The sequence below is a fragment of the Sprattus sprattus genome (assembly GCF_963457725.1).
Source record: "Sprattus sprattus genome assembly, chromosome: 11".
NCBI classification, from domain to species: domain Eukaryota; kingdom Metazoa; phylum Chordata; class Actinopteri; order Clupeiformes; family Clupeidae; genus Sprattus; species Sprattus sprattus.
Window position 1 is genome coordinate 26,890,727 of NC_137909.1, and position 19,255 is coordinate 26,909,981.

At 43.3% G+C, this 19,255-nt stretch overlaps 1 protein-coding gene across 4 annotated transcripts; it reads right to left on the bottom strand.

Moving 5' to 3' along the window:
• Positions 1-1,429: 1,429 nt before the first annotated feature.
• Positions 1,430-18,546, bottom strand: LOC308372090 (ubiquitin-conjugating enzyme E2 Q2-like). Of its 4 annotated transcripts, none has more exons than XM_080847197.1 (13): positions 18,367-18,546; positions 15,565-15,669; positions 14,787-14,909; positions 10,534-10,584; positions 9,325-9,462; positions 7,589-7,673; positions 7,403-7,463; positions 6,895-6,985; positions 6,688-6,746; positions 6,315-6,363; positions 5,635-5,730; positions 5,109-5,175; positions 1,430-4,698 (listed from the first exon to the last, which is right to left on the bottom strand). In XM_080847197.1, the coding sequence occupies exons 1-13, from the start codon at positions 18,523-18,525 to the stop codon at positions 4,667-4,669; spliced, it is 1,116 nt and encodes a 371-aa protein (XP_080703323.1). In that variant the 5' UTR covers positions 18,526-18,546; the 3' UTR covers positions 1,430-4,666. The 4 variants fall into 4 exon arrangements, with proteins under 4 accessions (XP_080703323.1, XP_080703321.1, XP_080703322.1 ...); XM_080847195.1 differs by having other exon boundaries at positions 5,629-5,730; XM_080847196.1 differs by having other exon boundaries at positions 9,325-9,465.
• Positions 18,547-19,255: the final 709 nt, after the last annotated feature.

A 19,255-nucleotide genomic window follows, 5' to 3' on the forward strand; every position in this document is an offset into this window, starting at 1 on the left:
GCTGTTACAGACCTGTCTGTCAGTCACCTGTATGTGCTGTTACAGACCTGTCTGTCAGTCACCTGTATGTGCAATTACACACCTGTCTGTCAGTCACCTGTATGTGCTGTTACACAACTGTCTGTCAATCACCTGTTTGTGCTGTTACAGACCTGTCTGTCAGTCACCTTTATGTGGCGTTTCACACCTGTCTGTCAGTCACCTGTATGTGCTGTTACAGGTTGCAACAGCTTAGTGAGACTGCATATTACACAGAAATGTGTTAAGCCACGTAAGAACCCAATGTGGTGTTTCACCCATTTTCACAATTCAAACATCACCGTGATAAATCATGGCATCATTCCCCTCAGAGGTCCGAGTAACTATGACAGACTACAGAACTTCTGCAACACGAGATAGCCGTTAATGTGCGAAACAGGTGATTAAGAAATACACTTACTTGCTAGGTGAAGAGACAGGCAGAGGAGGACAGTGAGTAGTTCCATTGCCTTACTGAAGTGAAATGCAACCCTCTGACCAGATAAAGATGTGGATGAAATCACATTGCCATGCAGCTTGATCTATAAACCCTAAGCATCAATGAGAAAACGCTTTTTGCACAGACCTGAGTTCATTGGTTCATTGGTATCTTATAATACACTCAGGGCTCTGACACTGATGCAGTGGAATCTAGGGCACAGAACAAAAATCTTGACTGCACTCCCTCCCTGCAATTCTTTTAATCCACACTCCTAAAGGACATCATATGTAAATGTAAAATTACTGTTAGCTGGTAGCGCTGCATTGCTATCATATACAGCAACATTTACATCAAAATAATATGGGGGGGGGGGGGCTGAAGTATGGCAGCTCATCGTGAAGCCATCTCCTAACTTCTTGCCGTTTTAACCTCATAATAACAGTAAGCTGGACAGGGCACACAAATTATACTGAGTGTTCTGGAATGAAACATTTTTCTTTTTTCAACTCTTCAGCGGGAGGGATTTTTGTCTGCATGACAGACTTGCTGATCATCAAGACTGATTTGAATCTCATTAACAGAGCTAAGCCTGGTAAGACTGACAAATTATTTCAGTCTCGTGGTCTCTAATGGGACTGCGCTTGATGGGATTGAGGAGTGGAGAGGGAACTGAAGATTACGCTGGGCTTCTCAAGGAAGTGGAATTGGCAGTTCTGGGTTGTGCTGTAATTAACAATGAATGACGTAATTTTATGGGAAGAGTGAAATGATTATATTCCACTGTAATCCGGAGCATTGAATGTTCAATGGCTCGGTTACAGGAACCATCCATTTTCAAAAAAAAATAAGCTACTAGAATGAATACAAAAAATTAAATTAAAAAAATCTTTAGTTTTGTTTACCAAAATCAAATCAAAAACACATTTCACAAACAAACTACATTTCATTGAAAGTCAGTGAACAAGCAAATCATCGTAAAATTCTTTATTCATAAACTTGATACAAGTTTACAAATTCTGTACATGGTCAAAATTTCACTTGCAATGGAAAAGAAAATAACCAAGCCAAACCCAGAACATGCCCAACGGTGTAAAGATTAACAGCTTAACTACCAATCAATAGATGGCACCTGATCAGAATTCCATAATTGATCTACATGGACTTCAGAAGAGAGACTGCCCAGGTACTAAAGACAAGCTAGCAATGGACCTATATTTCTCTGAGGAGGGCTTACAGATGACCGCCACGGCTCAGGAGCTTGTAGAACCTGTATGAAAGTTTTGGGGGGGAAAAATGGAGGAAGATCCAATCTGGTCCATTTCCCAGACTGTCCAACATACCTGTGGGGTTGGCTGATATGCCTTTAAATCAGGGTGATGGGTGCACAACCTTTAAATGTGAGAATTAGGTGATCAATGAAAAGAGAGCTTTGAGAGGAGACCAGGCTATGCTGCCCAGCTAGTTTTGGCTAACATCGATAAGACTTTCACCAACCGCCATCTTAACACGGCCAGTTACACATAAGACGTATCCCTCCTGGATCAGACTCAGAGGTCATCATCACGGGGAACAGTTCAAAGGTCAAACCGGCAGCCATTGTTGGCTGGTTATCACCATGAGGTTATGTGATGTTATGTTGTTATGTCAACCAGAGCTCACTAAGAAATATTGAACAGCTTTTCACACCCGGCTCAACAGACATTATATTCTTAACTCATATGATACAACAAGGTTAAATTCAGTGTTTGGATATGACATTATCTTCCACTTTGACCTAAGAGGCACATTTTTAGCATACTGTGCAAATACCAATCCAGAGGAACAAGAGCACTTAACATTCCTCTCACTCCTAGGGTCACGGTCCAAGAGCATATTTGGAAATAAAAACAGAAATAAGCATGAAGAGTATAGTTATCTTTGAGACCATGGACGCCGACGCCAACACAGCCCCAGAGTGTGTGTGTGTGTGTGTGTGTGTGTATATTTGTGTATGTGTGTGTGTGAGAGTGTGTGGTTTGTGTGTGTGAGAGTGAGTGTGTGTGAGAGTGTGTGTGTGTGTGTATATTTGTGTGTGTGTGTGTATATTTGTGTATGTGTGTGTGTGAGAGTGTGTGGTGAGTGTGTGTGTGTGTGTGTGTGTGAGTGTGTAAAAGTGTGTGAGAGTGTGTGTGTGTGTGTGTGTGTGTGTATATTTGTGTGTGTGTGTGTGTACATTTGTGTATGTGTGTGTGTGAGAGTGTGTGGTTTGTGTGTGAGAGAGTGAGTGTGTGTGTGTGTGTGTGTGTGTGTGAGTGTGTGTAAAAGTGTGTGTGTGTATGTGTGTGTGTGTGTGTGAGAGTGAGTGTGTGTGTGTGTGTGAGTGTGTGTAAAAGTGTGTGAGTGTGTGTGTGTGTATGTTTGTGTGTGTGTGTGTGTGTGTATGCGTGCGGTTCCAGTGAGGACAGCAACAGCAGGCTCGTGCTGAGATGAGGAAGACCCCTTTGCATGGCGTTCATTTTTAAAGGCTAAACTTGTTCCTGAGGTTCTACAGAAGAAAATGGAGGGGTGTCTGAAGAGACGGCCTTCTCAACACACTTTTTTTTTTTTTTTTTCCTTTGTCTTTTGATTTCTTTTAAACTCCAAGCAACAGTGAACAACAAGATTTTCCATCTCCAACTGCAATTCAAAACGACAATGATGCATGCTGTACGTTTTAATGTCTTAAAACAAACCTAACCCAGCAATGTAACAAGTTATTGTTATTTGTTATAATGTGCATCTTAACAGCTTAACACTGTACTGTGATAAAAGTGTCCTGTTATATGGAGTTATCCTCTCCACTCTACTGTATGAGATTAGTGCAGTAAGCAGATATGCTTGTCAAAAAACAGAAAACCTACGGCTTAACCATATTTCTGTACAGAACTACGCCAGTGAGAAGGTTTAAGGTGGTGATGAGTTGGCCTATTAGTATGAATATTAGGATACAGCACACCCTTCCACCCTTATTGATGGAACGTGAGAGAACTAGATGGAGAGACTTCTAGATCGGCCTACGGATGAGACAGATCCCACATTCGAACGCGTCGAGACGGGCCAACAGGGTTATAACTAGCTACCCTCCTCTGCTTGTGTCCAGGCCTGACGCAAACGTCGGCCTCTAGGCCCATAAGTCTCTGAAGATCCCAGGAGTGAAGCATACTCTTGTGAAGCTGAGTAGCCAGGTTCCCAGCCTTTCTCCGTACGCACGCACACACATTCACACTCACACACACACACACACACACGTTTCCATCTCAGTATTACTATTAAAATCTGATTAATGCCAAACACACACACACTTGTGCAGGGGTACTTTTTAGCTATGGTACAATGCAACACTCAGCTTTCTGAAGCCTGTGCTTGTGTGTTTTTGCGGGATTAGCTACATGCTAAAAGCTAAATAGATGAGCTTTCGGCTACTCAACTGAATATAAACTGAAGTCATCACGCCATCTCTCTCCCTCTCCCTCTCGCTCTCGCTCTCTCCACTTCATGATTGGTGTCAACACTATGATCATTAAGACAATGGAGAGTACAATACAAGTATATAATAGTCCCGTAACAATGTCAAAAATATGTACCAGAACATTTCACACACGGTCCGAGCCTCGGAGGAGCCCAGACCAGTGTCTCTGGAGGGAGGGGCTGGCCACTGTAGCGTGTCCCCACAGCTTCCCAAGCGTTGGTTCTCGGTGAACCCCGCCGTCCAGAAGAAGACCGGAGAGAATCCAGAGCTGTGGCAGTGACCTTCTTTCCCCGACCCGAGTGGCCATCACTCCAAGCCCACCACCGCCCCACACTGGAAATGGGAAGTCTCAAACGTCGATAGGGAAGAGGACGACGGCCAGGTCTCCACAGCTCCTGCTCTCCCGGTCGCTACTGAATACTGGCCAGGCGGAGGAGCGGAGGAGGAGATGAGGTCTGACCTCTGAACCTTTGCCCAAACGCCTGGTCCCTCACTTTGAGCCAGAGGTGACGAGAGAGCAGCAGCCATTTCAAACCAACACAATGGAAGTTGGTTTCCATGGAGACAGCAGGGGGGAGGGGGGGTCCCCTCGCTCCCAGTGAAGAGTCAGTGAAGTAGGGAAATACGACACAAAAAAAAAAGAAAAGAGGAAAGACAAAACTGAAAGAAAAGAAGCATAAGGTTTGACCTGAAAACCTGTGCTCCTAGAGGGCCTAACTTTAGCCATCTTCCTTTGGAGGGGTGTACCAACCTGAGGAGGAGACAAAGACAAGAAATGACAGTCAAACAACAATAACACCTGTAATGCCAGCAGCGTGCCACCAGAGAACCCAATGATTAACCTCTTAGTTCAGGATTATTTAGGAGTTTATTGATAATGTGATGTGAACATTCCCCAAGATATCGAATTTACGAATTCGAAAAGTGAGCAATTTAACATTTCAAACAAACACTCCACTCTGCAAAACTTCATCACTGAAGCCATTTAAAGAATGGTGTGCATAATAAGGACGTCTATGTTAAAGACAAAATCACAAGGCACCGGCGAAGATCAGGATCATTATATGAAGATCTGCATAATCCATTAGGATGAGTGTTTATCCCAATTCTGGTGAGTATTACTCAAGCACTTGTGGAAATCCAAACCTCGAAATGACCTACCATTCTTTTCATGAATCTGTACCAGGGACTTGTAGGACTGTTGTGCTCTGGCCAGATTATACTGGTTCTGTAAGAGAGGGGGACATGAATGTTAAAACGCAGCATTTATGACTGAGGCACCACCACATTAGACACACAGGTACAGGGGTCAAGAAAACAGAGAAACACTTGTGGAAAACTATACTGCTCAGTTTACAAAGTTGGCAAAATGCAAAGACATTTACACTTATACATTTATACACTAATTTAAAGTATAATTCAGTGTTTTTTTTAAAACTCTTGATTGCTTTCTGATCTGCATGGTCTCAAATCCATCCTAGTTTACTAATAATTATAAAAATGGTGTTATTGATGAACAAAATGAAAGAAACAAAACCTAAAAACAAGATGTTCTAAATATTTTGTATATGCTACAATAATATGTTATATACTGTTATAAATAACCAGGGCCACAAAACAAAAAGCGTGCTCAAATTGAAGTTTGGTTAAAAGAAGAAGGTGTTTGTGGATCAGAAATCACCTTCACCTTATTGGCTCCAAACTGGACTCTAGCTTTTCCTTTCACTAAGGTGGCGTTGATCTGCATGATGACAGACTCTATGGAATAGGCACTACTCCAGCCCTGTGAGACACAAGGACAAAGATGGAGAGAGAGGGACAGAGAGGGACAGAAAGAGAGAGGGAGACAAAGGGAGAGTTGGAGAGAGAGAGAGAGAGAGGAAGAGAAGGGGAGAGTTGGAGAGAGAGAGAGGAAGAGAAGGGGAGAGTTGGAGCGAGAGAGAGGAAGAGAAGGGGAGAGTTGGAGCGAGAGGGAGGGAGAGACAAGGGGAGAGTTGGAGCGAGAGGGAGGGAGAGATGGAGAGTTAACCAAACAAAACCTCAGTGACCCAAACACATATGCCCAAAACTGCTGGTGGAATCTTAATAACAGAAAAAATCCTATGAGCTGTTGATGAGGATACAACTATGTAAGAAGTGGGATAATACAAGCAGCATACAAGTCAATGCAGAGGAGTGGGGGGATCAGGGGGGAATCAGAAAGCCAACGCTTTTAAAGTGTCTATAGTCTATATATGACTATAGTGCTGTTTCTGTGCTTATGAGCTGTAAGCTCGACTATGACCAGTAAGCTGTATGTTAAGATCTTTAAGATGGTGAGACATTTCATTTAAAGATGATGTGTGCCAAGTCATGGAAAACACAAACCTGTTTAGTGAGAAGCTCCATACACAAGGCCCCTCCACCCAGAACGTAACTGCAACAGAGAGATCATAGCTAAACACACCGCCGGTTTCAAACATCTCCACGGGTCCAGTAAGGACTGAGACAGAAACGGTTCCATGCGTGTGGAGTGAACACTAGTGCCTGCGGATAAATGTTAACTGTACGTAAATGTGTGGAGTAAACACTAGTGCCAGAGGATAAACGTTAACTGTGAGTAAATGTGTGGAGTGAACACTAGGCCCAAAGATGAACGTTAGAACTAAGGGGAGGTCAGAAAGGGCGGGTATAGTTCCTAGAATTTCCTGAAGGTTCTAGAATATTCCTAAGAGCGGCCAGCCCACGTGAGCTCACTTACCCTCCGGAGAGAACGGGGGATACAACCCGCACAAACGGTGGATCAAACGGAAAATTATCCTGTCAACAAAAACAACCATCACCACAGGGAAAACATTTTTAAAGTTAGGAACTAGTGAACTGAAAAGGTTCCCATCCTTCATGCCAACAGTTCAATATTTGGCACCTCAGGGATTTTTAAAAGACATGTCCAAACAGAGGAACCTACTTTATATGAGAAGTTAAGAAGGATGTAGTCCACTCCCTCCTTCTCCTTTAGAACCTGCAGGTCACTGTGTAACGGGCTATCAGGGTCCACCCTATGTAAAACAACAACAACAACAACACAAACATGACTAAAGGCTGATTTATGGTCTGTTACGTAAGCGCCAGCGCAAGTGGCCGCGCAAGCCCCTTGCGCGACTTTTCACGTCTTGCGTGCGTCGGCCCCTTTTTCTAGACTTGCGCCATTTTACGCAAGCCTATTGTTCTGGGTGTGAATTGCTTGGCAAAACCCCCAAACGCAACACGTAAGCACCTAACAATTCATGCTCAACGCAGAAACAAGCAAGGGCCTTAAGGCTTTAACAGTCATTCTGTTTTATGCAAGTCAGCATCTGAATCTGCTAAAGTAAACACAAACACCTACTTGACAAGAACTCAACACAGACCTTCCTGTGTAGACAAATGCATACGACTTTCTGACTGTTCACATTTAGCCACGACCAGTTACTTACGTTTTCAGCTTGATATGCCACTCATACAGGCTGTCATTGGCTAGCTCCACTGAATAGATCCCTGTAAAAACGAATATTAAAATCATTAATATGATGAACATAAATAAACATGTCAATTTAACAGGATATAAGACTCACGTGATCTAACTCAGTGATCAATAGATCTCAGAGTTCTTGAAGACTCACCTGACTTGAAACTCGGTGATCGATAGATCTCCCTCAGCTCCTTCATGAGACGATCCGATGCCTGAACCGAGCCTGACACTGCACCCTGGAACACAAGACAACATATGCATCAGTGAGGTCAATCAGCACCCTTAAACACAACACAACACATGCATCAGTGAGGTCAAATAGAGGTCAATCAGCACCCTTAAACACAACACAACACAAACTATGCATCAGTGAGGTCAAATAGAGGTCAATCAGCACCCTACAACAACACAACACATGCATCAGTGAAGTCAAATAGAGGTCAATCAGCACCCTTAAAACACAACACAACATATGCATCAGTGAAGTCAAACCGAGGTTAATCAGCATCCTCCAATAAAGGAACTGGTGTGGTGTAGAAAAAGACGTCATATCACCAAGGGACCTTGTTTTGGCAGTGGAAACTCGGAGGATTGCCTTAAACTCCGGCATTGAATGAAACGTTCTGCCGAGGCGTGAATTTTGGACGTATTCTTCTCTCACATGGACGGAACATTTGCATGCGCCAATCACAAACCATCACTGCCCAATTCAGCAAAAAATATCACGTTCCCTTTGCTGGAAGAGCGGCACATACCTGCATATTTCTATACTAGTAAGGCAGCGGAAGCAACCCTGTACTTAAGGGTTTATGCAATGAATCCATCTTGGATGTCCTCAAAGTGTGAGCCTCCCTGTGTTAGGGGTTTATGAAATTAATCGATCTTGGATATCCTCAAACTCAACACATATTCCAGCACCGGTATGGGCAAACTACACTTATGCGTCAATGATGCGCATGCACTGCTGTTTCCACCAGCCTTTTGGTCCCCAAGAGCAGATAATTCAGATTCAGGTAAATAATCATAAAATAACTAAATAAAATATTTACATATTTCACTCTGCTCGTCATCCACAAATAGCTTAAGTGTTTTTAATGCAGGCTACATCCCTCACACCAGCAAGATATCAATAAGATTCCAGCTCAGTCTGAAACTAAACTGTAAAAGGATACGGGGATGATCTGAACACACTTGCCAAACTCAACTTTCTTAACCAGGCTGGTAATGAGGACACTGCTTCTGTAGTACTTTGAGAGATAATTAATGAATGATAATGTTCTTGCCCTGAGGAAACAGTCTGCCAGTTCAGAGCAGACACACTGAAACAGCACCCCCTGGTGTCCAAAGGTTTACAGGATTTTATATTCAGCATACATTTGATTCCTGAAAATCACCATTAAATCACAAACTCACATCTGAAGTTACTTAAACTTATATCCATATAATTATATAAAACTTAAACATCCATAAGGTTGACTGAAGACTTAGCCTCGACTGACGGATCTGAGGGAAAGAAGCTTGGTTAGTGGCCGATCTGAAAGGCGAGGAGAGACCAACAGTGACCCCGTCCTCCAGTAACGTGGGCGCAAAACATCTCATCTGCCTGGTGTTCTTACGTTAAAGTGGTCCTGTCTCTTGGTTCTTACGTTTAAGTGGTCCTGTCTCTTGGTTCTTACGTTAAAGTGGTCCTGTCTCTTGGTTCTTACGTTTGAGTGGTACTGTCTCTTGGTTCTTACGTTTAAGTGGTCCTGTCTCTGGTGTTCTTACGTTTAAGTGGTCCTGTCTCTTGGTTCTTACGTTTAAGTGGTCCTGTCTCTTGGTTCTTACGTTTGAGTGGTACTGTCTCTTGGTTCTTACGTTTAAGTGGTCCTGTCTCTTGGTTCTTACGTTTAAGTGGTCCTGTCTCTGGTTCTTGCGGATCTTCTCCAGGATGGCTAGGTTCTCCATCTCAATGCCGTCGTCCTCAGACTTCTTGGCCTCTGCTGGCTCCTCCTTCATCTCGTAGTGGTCAAGGTCTTCAATGTCCTGCTGCCATCCAGATTACACACAAAGTCATCTGCATGTTGCATGTTACACACACACACACACACACACACACACACACACACACACACACACACACACACACACACACACACACACACACACACACACACACACTTGCACATAAAGGTCAATTTGCCCATTTATTTATTTTTTTCCAAATATTTCTCATAATGGTCAAGTTCTCCACCGTCCTGGTGCCATACAGAGTTCATGCGGGAGCAGCCTAGCAAATGAATGGAGTGATATGAACACTTGGCATGGATGATTACTGACGATATTTTAATGTTCTAAAGCGGCCCAGGTTCAGTCAACAAAGATTGTTTTTCCTATAAGTGTTGTTATTGTTGTTATATATAAGGGCAGTTTTTCTTTGTAGATTTTGTGAAACCTGGTCATCACTAGTAAGTCAAAGCGATTCAAAAATGTAATTAGTCATGTTGGCTTGCACATTTGCTTATAACTATTTTTCAACAACATCAATTTGTTAAGCTGTGTTAGCGGAGTAGCCTACTCTATTACATGCATGTTTATTTTGCCACGACAGTTGGGAAAGAAAATTTGTAATTTTCTGTTTTATCAATTGAATAATCCGTTCCTGCTGTCCCCATCCTGCCTCTTGTTTACCCAGGGCTCTAACCGGAAAAATCTAGCTTCATGTGATTACCGAGAACTCGATGGTAATGTAGAAATTTGACAATTGATGCAACTGCTCGAGTACATGAAAGTTCAAGAACTCTGTGCAACCCCAACTACACACACATAACCTCATAGATAAAGGACAAAATTGGTCCAGTATTGAGTCAGAACGCTAAAAGCGGAAACTGCAAAACAGCCCTACAAGACAGAGAGAATGTCAAAACAAACAGTTCGTTTTTTACCACTGACAGGCTCGTAAATGTTATTATAAGGGTCTGTCAACATGGACTACAGAGATAATTCCATTCTTTTACCGATTTGCAGTTGCAGTTTTAGCGTTCTAACTCAATACTGGGTCATCTTAACCGGTAGGTCCAGAGGAACAGGTCAAATATAATGAGTAAGGATAAACACCTCTCCCATGTCATCTTCCTCCTCCTCTTCTGAGGTGTCAGTGGTCCCATGCTGAGAAATCACAAAATGCAGATGAATATCAAGTTCATAAATCACCAAATGCAGATGAAAATCAAGTTCATACATTTCAAAATGCAGATCACTATCAAGTTCATAAAACTCCTGTGCAGATGAACTTGGTTAGCACCTTGCTCTTCCACAAAGAGCTCACAATTTCCCTCGGGACTTAGGTCATACCCCTAGTGTTGCAGTGGCTCGTCACTACCAACTTCATGTTCTAGCTGTAGAGACACACCAGGTAGAACTATACCTTTTTGTCAACCAGGTAAAATGTCCTGGTTGAAGAACTGTGCCTTAGTGTCTTACAAGGAGATAACAAATTTCACTTTTTGGCCTACCCGCCAAAGTGGCAGTGGTGATTGAAAAAGGTTACCGGGCAGACCCACCAAAATAACATAATTTGTATTCATCAGTAACATGCTACCTTCACATGTAATTTCACAATGACTGAAACGACTCAAGACAGGCTTCAAAGTTTGCCATACAGTCCTTGGGGCAGTGCGAGGTCTTGGGGCTCTTGATATCCTCGACTTTTGTAACGGACGAGGCAACGACACAGTTATTTTGCCTCCTCTTGATCCTCACGATCGCTCTACAAACACTGCACTGTAGCATCAGTTGTGAGCCACCTCACACTGAACCCCCCCTCCCCTCTCGGCAGAAGTAGATGTTGCGGTCAGCTGAGGTGTACTGATGGTTGCCTCAGGTTCAATAAACTCAGCGGGAGCTGCAGAGCTCTTGGAGAGAGGCTCCACTTAAGGAATATATATCGTTATGCAAAATACATTAAGTAGCTTAAATATGTTCAGTAGCCTAATTGTGTAGCTAGTGTTGAACTCTGTGTGTCTCCCCCCTCCCCTCCCTACCTGTCTGTGCTGCGAGGAAGACATGTACCCTTCTGTCTTACCTGTCTGTGCTGCGAGTAGACACATACCTGTCTGTCCTACCTGTCTGTGCTGTGAGTAGACACATACCCGTCTGTCCTACCTGTCTGTGCTGTGAGTAGACACATACCCGTCTGTCCTACCTGTCTGTGCTGTGAGTAGACACATACCCGTCTGTCCTACCTGTCTGTGCTGTGAGTAGACACATACCCGTCTGTCCTACCTCATACCTGCAAACTCAGGAGGGTTGAAAAAGGTGACAAACTAATCGCGAGTTGCGACGACCCCCCCGACGCCCCCCTCGCCAAAAAAGGAAAAAAAAACACACTATTCTCTTTACTAAATTATTCAAATGTATTTATTTTTTTGCAATTTTGAACTTGCATCACACCAGGTTGTTCAAACTATTTACATAAAACATAAACAAGAGATTCATTTCTTAGATTTTTTGGCCTTAACAAGCCGTTCCAGGACACTTGGGAACACTTTGTGTTGGGACTGGTGCAGGAGGGAGGACACTAGTGGTGGTGAGTATTGTGCTCACTTTTTGCTTGTGCACCTCTGTTTGACAGTGTGCCATCAGAGCATGGGAGCCCTTTTTGCCATCATTTATTTCCTTGCAGCAAAGACTGCATTTACAGCATCTCGCTTTGTCAATTTTTTTGAAATAATGTGACAGTGGGAAGCTGTGCTGAACTCCCTTCACCTCTGTCTTCACTTCCAGCTTCAGCCACGCCCAACTCCACTTACATTTCTGCCCTACTTCAAGCTGCTGCACATACAGCGCATCATCCTCACAAAGCTCTCTCATCTAGGGAAAATTATCCAGCATAAATTATTGGCTGATCGGGGTGCATGACATTACACATTACCTACATTACATAAGGGAGACACCTTTTTAGAAACCTATGACAAGCTTTTTAAACTTCGGAAAGTAAAGGTGAAGGTAGAGCTGAGATTTGTTTTTATTTTTTTCATTTGGTGTGACAGAGAGCAAATATTAACTACATTTAGTAATCTTATCTTTAGAGAGGCTATCGTGAGTAGGAATCCAAAATAAGCGACAGTACGCCTACGGTAATCTAATGCTACAAGCGACTTATGTCTGTAACCCAAACAAATGCCACGATCACCTAGCAACAGCCGGAACTTTAACTTAATCATCTCACGCCGTGCGCGACACACCAGAGAGAATTAACTTCTAACACGAACGAAGTTACAATGGACAATAAATAAACATTGCTGTCTGAAGGACGGCATTTAAAAATGTTTGTAATAGTGATGGTGTTTCGCCGGTCGTACTTCTAGTTTGCTTGTCAAAGGGTGATGTTTGCTCACGTTTGCACACACAGCGGAGGAGGGCTTCGAGGCTTCATTTACTCATCACTTCACACACCATATGGGTCAGTTTGAGTCCGTTTCACATCTATTTTCAATTTGTTGTCAGGACGCCACATATTCACTTGGCTGCAACAGCTAGCCTAAGCAAAAAGGCGGTGGGTACATGCAAAATCTGCTACCCACCTAAAATAACTGACTGGTGAACATCAAAGCACGTTATGAACTTATGATACTTACCTCAGCTATAGTTAACTTACGAACCTCTGCAGGGCAACATTACATAAGCAGCATCCCGTAGCAGTGAATCGGAGACCGTAAACGTTACCCAGTGTGGTTTATTTCATTTTATTCACTGATAATAATACCAACCTCAATTAAACCGCTTAGTCAGTGGTTATTCTGTTTCCCGTCCTGCCGCGCGACCAGAGAACTTTAGAGCGTTGCTAGGTAATAGTAATCATTTTTACCGGCAGTCATGGTGACAGCCTATCAAACAAAGAAGGTGGAGCTAGATCAATGAGAGTAAATAGAAGAGCTAGTACTAGATCCACCTTCTTTGATAGAACCGAAGATTCTTTAAGTCTACTCGGCAGAGCGACAAAAGATCAATAGAATGTCTCAACATGTCAGTCTGTCTCTGCTTGCCTACCCCCCCCCCCCCTAAAAAAACTCCTCGGATCTACACGATTCACGTAAGTGACCTATTTTGGGATCAAAACGGCGAATTTCGCCGAAAGGTGACAAGTTTGCAGGTATGCTACCTGTCTGTGCTGTGAGTAGACACATATCTGTCTGTCCTACCTGACTGTGCTGTGAGTAGACGTGTACCTGTCTGTCTTACCGGTCTGTCTGTGCTGTGAGTAGACACATACCTGTCTGTCCTACCTGTCTGTGCTGTGAGTACACATGTACCTCTCTGTGCTGTGAGTACACATGTACCTCTCTGTGCTGTGAGTACACATGTACCTCTCTGTGCTGTGAGTACACATGTACCTCTCTGTGCTGTGAGTAGACATGTACCTCTCTGTGCTGCGAGTAGACATGTACCTCTCTGTGCTGTGAGTAGACACATACCTGTCTGTCCTACCTGTCTGTGCTGTGAGTACACATGTACCTCTCTGTGCTGTGAGTAGACATGTACCTCTCTGTGCTGTGAGTACACATGTACCTCTCTGTGCTGTGAGTAGACACATACCTGTCTGTCCTACCTGTCTGTGCTGTGAGTAGACATGTACCTCTCTGTGCTGTGAGTACACATGTACCTCTCTGTGCTGTGAGTACACATGTACCTCTCTGTGCTGCGAGTACACATGTACCTCTCTGTGCTGTGAGTACACATGTACCTCTTTGTGCTGCGAGTACACAAGTACCTCTGTGCTGTGAGTACACATGTACCTCTCTGTGCTGTGAGTAGACACGTACCTGTCTGTCCTACCTGTGTGCTGTGAGTAGACACATACCTGTCTGTCCTACCTGTGTGCTGTGAGTAGACATGTACCTCTCTGTGCTGTGAGTAGACATGTACCTCTCTGTGCTGTGAGTAGACATGTACCTCTCTGTGCTGTGAGTAGACATGTACCTCTCTGTGCTGTGAGTACACATGTACCTCTCTGTGCTGTGAGTACACATGTACCTCTCTGTGCTGTGAGTACACATGTACCTCTCTGTGCTGTGAGTAGACATGTACCTGTCTGTCCTACCTGTCTGTGTTGAGAGTAGACACATACCTGTCTGTGCTGTGATTAGACACATACCTGTCTGTCCTACCTGTCTGTGCTGTGAGTAGACACATACCTGTCTGTCCTACCTGTCTGTGTTGAGAGTAGACACATACCTGTCTGTGCTGTGAGTAGACACATACCTGTCTGTCCTACCTGTCTGTGCTGTGAGTAGACACATACCTGTCTGTCCTACCTGTCTGTGCTCTGAGTAGACGTGTACCTCTCTGTGCTGTGAGTACACACATACCTTTTTTTCCTGGCTGATGGGTCCAGCAGGGAGGGGCTGGTCCAGCATCTCCACATCAGGGTGCTGGGGCAGGTTGTAGAGGCGGCACAGGTCACAGATGAGCCTCTTCAGCTGCTGGAGCAGCTGCACAACCCAGCAGAGAGAACACAGTCAGCCTGACGCCGTGATGTTTGCAGTACTGGGCTCCCCTGTTGTGTGTGATGGTTGCAGTACTGGCCCCCCCTGTTGTGTGTGTGTGTGTGTGTGTGTGTGTGTGTGTGTTGTAGTACTGGGCTCGCCTCCTGTTTGTGTGTGTGTGTGTGTGTGTGTGTGTGTGTGTTTGTGTGGGTTGCGGTGCTGGGCTCCCCTGTGTGTGTGTGTGTGTGTGTGTGTGTGTGTGTGTGTGTGTGTGTGTGTGTGTGTGTGTGTGTGTGTGTGTGTGTGTGTGTGTGTGTGTGTGTGTGTGTGTGTGTTGTGTGTGAGGGTTGTGGTACTGGGATTCCCTGTCGTGCGTGTGTGTGTTGTGGTACTGGGATTCCCTGTCGTGCGTGTGTGTGTTGTGGAACTGGGATTCCCTGTTGTGTGTGTGTATGTGTTGTTGTACTGGGCTCCCCTGTGTGTGTGTGTGTGTGTGTGTGTGTGTATGTTATGTGTGTGTGTGTGTGTGTGTGTGTGTATGTTATGTGTGTGTGTGTGTGTGTGTGAGGGTTGCGGTACTGGGCTCCCCTGTGTGTGTGTGTGTGTGTGTGTGTGTGTGTGTGTGTGTGTGTATGGTGTGTGTGTGTGTCTCTTCTCTTACCAGGGTGTTTCCCCTCCTCACATCATCCAGACGCTCCAGAACCTCAGCCAGGCTCGGATCCTCAGAGTCAACAAACCATATGGGCGCAGTAGCTGGGTAGGATTCCTGACAGACAAACACACACACGCCATTACAGTCTTCGTCTGGAACCGCTCTCTGCATCAGATATAGGCATCAAACTAAATATCGTGGTACATGATTTCACAATATACAGAAATGTCATTATTACAGCCCTGATTCAGCAACACTGACGGGTGAATTTCATGATTAACTTTCCCTGGCCTCAGACTTGATTGTGACTTGATAAAGACATTTACCTGAACCATAATTAAGGGAGTACAGGCACTGGAATCTACATGATTTCACAATATACAGAAATGTCATTATTACAGCCCTGATTCAGCAACACTGATTGGTCAATTTCATGATTAACTTCCCCTTCTCAGACTTGAAGTGCGACTTGATAAAAGACATTAACCTGAACCATGATTAAAGGAGTCCAGGTACTGGACTCTGTAAAGCGCCTTGAGACCATTTTATTGTTTTGACACTATATAATAAATATAATTAAATTGAATTGATATTCATTAACAGGGACACAAAGGGGTGATTAGCAGAGGTAGTCTGCTGCCTCAATCACTCACAGTTATAGGGTCCAGCATCTGCACAAGAGCTCTGGTAATTCAAATGCTAACTGTTATTCCTATCAAACTTGACTTTCAAACAACTGGTCAAGCACATGGCATTTACATATATCACACAGACATCTACCCAAACATGAACATTAACCTATTTCTGGTTAAATTGGTGTGTGTCTATAACTACAACAGTATTATGCAACCCCCACCCCATTAATAAGATGCACAGCGTCTATCTTGATGACTTAACTTAAAATGTAAAAAATTGCAAACTGCAAACATATGAGCAAAATAATTGGCACTAGCAGTAGCTAGGCCTACACCGTTTTGCTTTGATTAACCTAAACATAAGAGTTTGGGGGATTGTATCACATGAATGTTGAATTGCGGATATTAGGCTAGATCAGGTTAAGTGTCTTATTGCTGTCAAAGAGTATGGCATCATACATCAAAGAAAATCCAACCGAGACAGGCATATCTGAATCAGTATGACATAACATGACATCATTCTCTGGAACAACAGAGCTGTTATGAAAACAGGGTATGTCTGAGTTGTTTTCGACCACACTAGAAAATAGATATTTCTGTCAAATGTACAACTTGCATAACGACCTCTAAAATGATCAGAATTAGAGACTGTCTTTTAAGCCAGTGGTTCCCAAACTTTTCATAGCAGCCCCCCCCGATAATGAAAAATGCGCCATCCCCATGCAAGATGTAATCTGTGATTGTAAAACCTAAACATTCAGCTTTTTCACCCTTGGCCCGCTCCTCGCCGAGGGGTCCGCCCCACACTTTGGGAACCACTGACTTAAGCAAAGGTGATCCTGTTCGTTGAAATGGCGTCGCAATACAGTGTATAAAATGTGAAAACATGACGTGTGCAACACTTGCTTTTCCTGTATGGATAACAAGCAAACAATATAACGTCACTACGCTGCAAGCTAGCTAGCTACCTAGCAACATTGTTCTTTTGCATTAAAACACTGCGAATTACCAAACCTTAGTGAATAATGTCGCCGAACAGATCCCACTAATTGAAAATGAATAATAACTTCTAGATATACGTTGCATTTAAAGAGTACCTTTATGAATTCAGGTGTCAGGAAAATGATATGAACAACACAAAACTAATTATAGCTGGCTAACGTCAGCTTATAAAAGTCACCAACAAATATCGACAACTTAGTACAACGTTTACAGTGGGTTTAAAGCAGTCTTCTTCAGTGGGTGAATGTTAGGATAACCTCTTAAAGGCTGTTGTTTTTCATTATTCTGCGTAGGTGCCTTGGCAATTAAATGAGTAAGCAAGCTAGCTAGGATGGACATCGCTTCAGTGTAGTTTAGGAACTCGATGGCTAGCTTTACGACCAAAGCAAAGCGTTCTAATAGTTAGCTAGCAAGCTAGTTAACGTTAATTGTAGCTCTGTTACGTTAACTCATATCAGCATTAATGTTAGGTATGGGGCATACATTCATACCAACGCCAAAAGAACCTCATATCTGGCATATTACAATTTTCGAGAAAAGTTACAACAACGCAAATGATGACAAAAGCCTTGGGAAGCTAGCTCATGCAGACAGAACTAACGTTAGCCTGTTAACCACCCGACACGATCAGAGGATCAGCAGCTAGCTTGTTAGCTGTCATGCCTTGGTTAGTAACTCTTCAACGTAGTAGCTCGCTAGGAATATTAGCTGGATTTTTGAGACATCAGGTTGGACTTCATGGTCGTCTTACCAGTTTGCCTTACTAAAACGTAGTGCCGTTAGTTTACAGTGTACTATTGAAGCTGCTTATTTTCATGCTGGATAAAAGTTTAGACTTGTTACCCAACCCAGTATTACTACCAGCTCGCAGCATACTAACGAGCCGCGTTGATTCCATGGCTTTCAAGTAAGCAACTGCTATAGACATACCACTAAAGATTACTACGACATACATAATACTACAACTGTCAATATGCTGTGAAGATGGCGATGCACCTATATATGCTGTACGCTATTGTTATTTTGACAACGGTTAACTCACTCGATACATCAAGTGGTCTGACTTTTTCGCAAATTGGGCCTAAAACAGCAAGCTGGCTAGCTAGCTAGCTTGGTGCTAGCTTCACGCTCAAACCAACAAACTCTAGGATACCCTCATCCTCTGTCATCTTACCGTGATGTTGCAATGTATTATCAGGAGCTTTTCCCCGGTCACATTGAACTGGCAGTTGAGTTCATCTGGCTTCCAATCGATAATTCTGAAACGCTCGTGATTTTGGTCAAAAATTGACTCCAGAAACTTTAATTCGGCCTTGAGCCCCGATACCGACATCTTCCACTCATCTCCAGCCAACCCGCGGGGAAGGGGGGAAGTTGCAAACTACTGCGGCCGCGCAATCGAGTCTGATCCAGACCTTGCATTGCTTGATGGAGGCATAAACGTTCCAGTAGACAGGCAAACTCTCACCATGGACTTTATTCAGTATTTCTCAGATCTTACAGACCGTATGAACATTAGCCCAAACGTGAAAATACACAATTTAACAGACAGGATTTTTACTACATGTAGGCCGAAACAATGGAAGATCTAATCTTGGAACGGATGCCAGATAAATATTGCTTTACATACATAATGGTAACATGCAGTATGATGCTTCAGTCCTGGGATGAGTGTGTAATATTGCCCTAAATAAGCTGACCCTTCCCAACAACTTTGCAAAATCAAGTCATAAGTTAACAATTAATTTATTTACACTGAAGTTTCATTAAAACTACAATATCTTGCAGGAAAAAAAATAAAGATTACTCTCTAATGTAATTTTCATTCTATTCATTATTCAGTACAATTATTTACACTTAAGTTAAATGTTCAAATAAAGTGCACTAACCTTGAAGTAATACTGGGGGCCACAAAGTTGTTCTCACATAAATTATGTGTGTAGACGATTTTTTTTCCAAAGAATAAAAAGGCTTCTAACCCTCCAACAACGAGGTAGTTTTCACAATGTTATGGCCCATGCATCTTGCTTCTGACTGGTCAATGTAAACAAGTGATTTGAAAA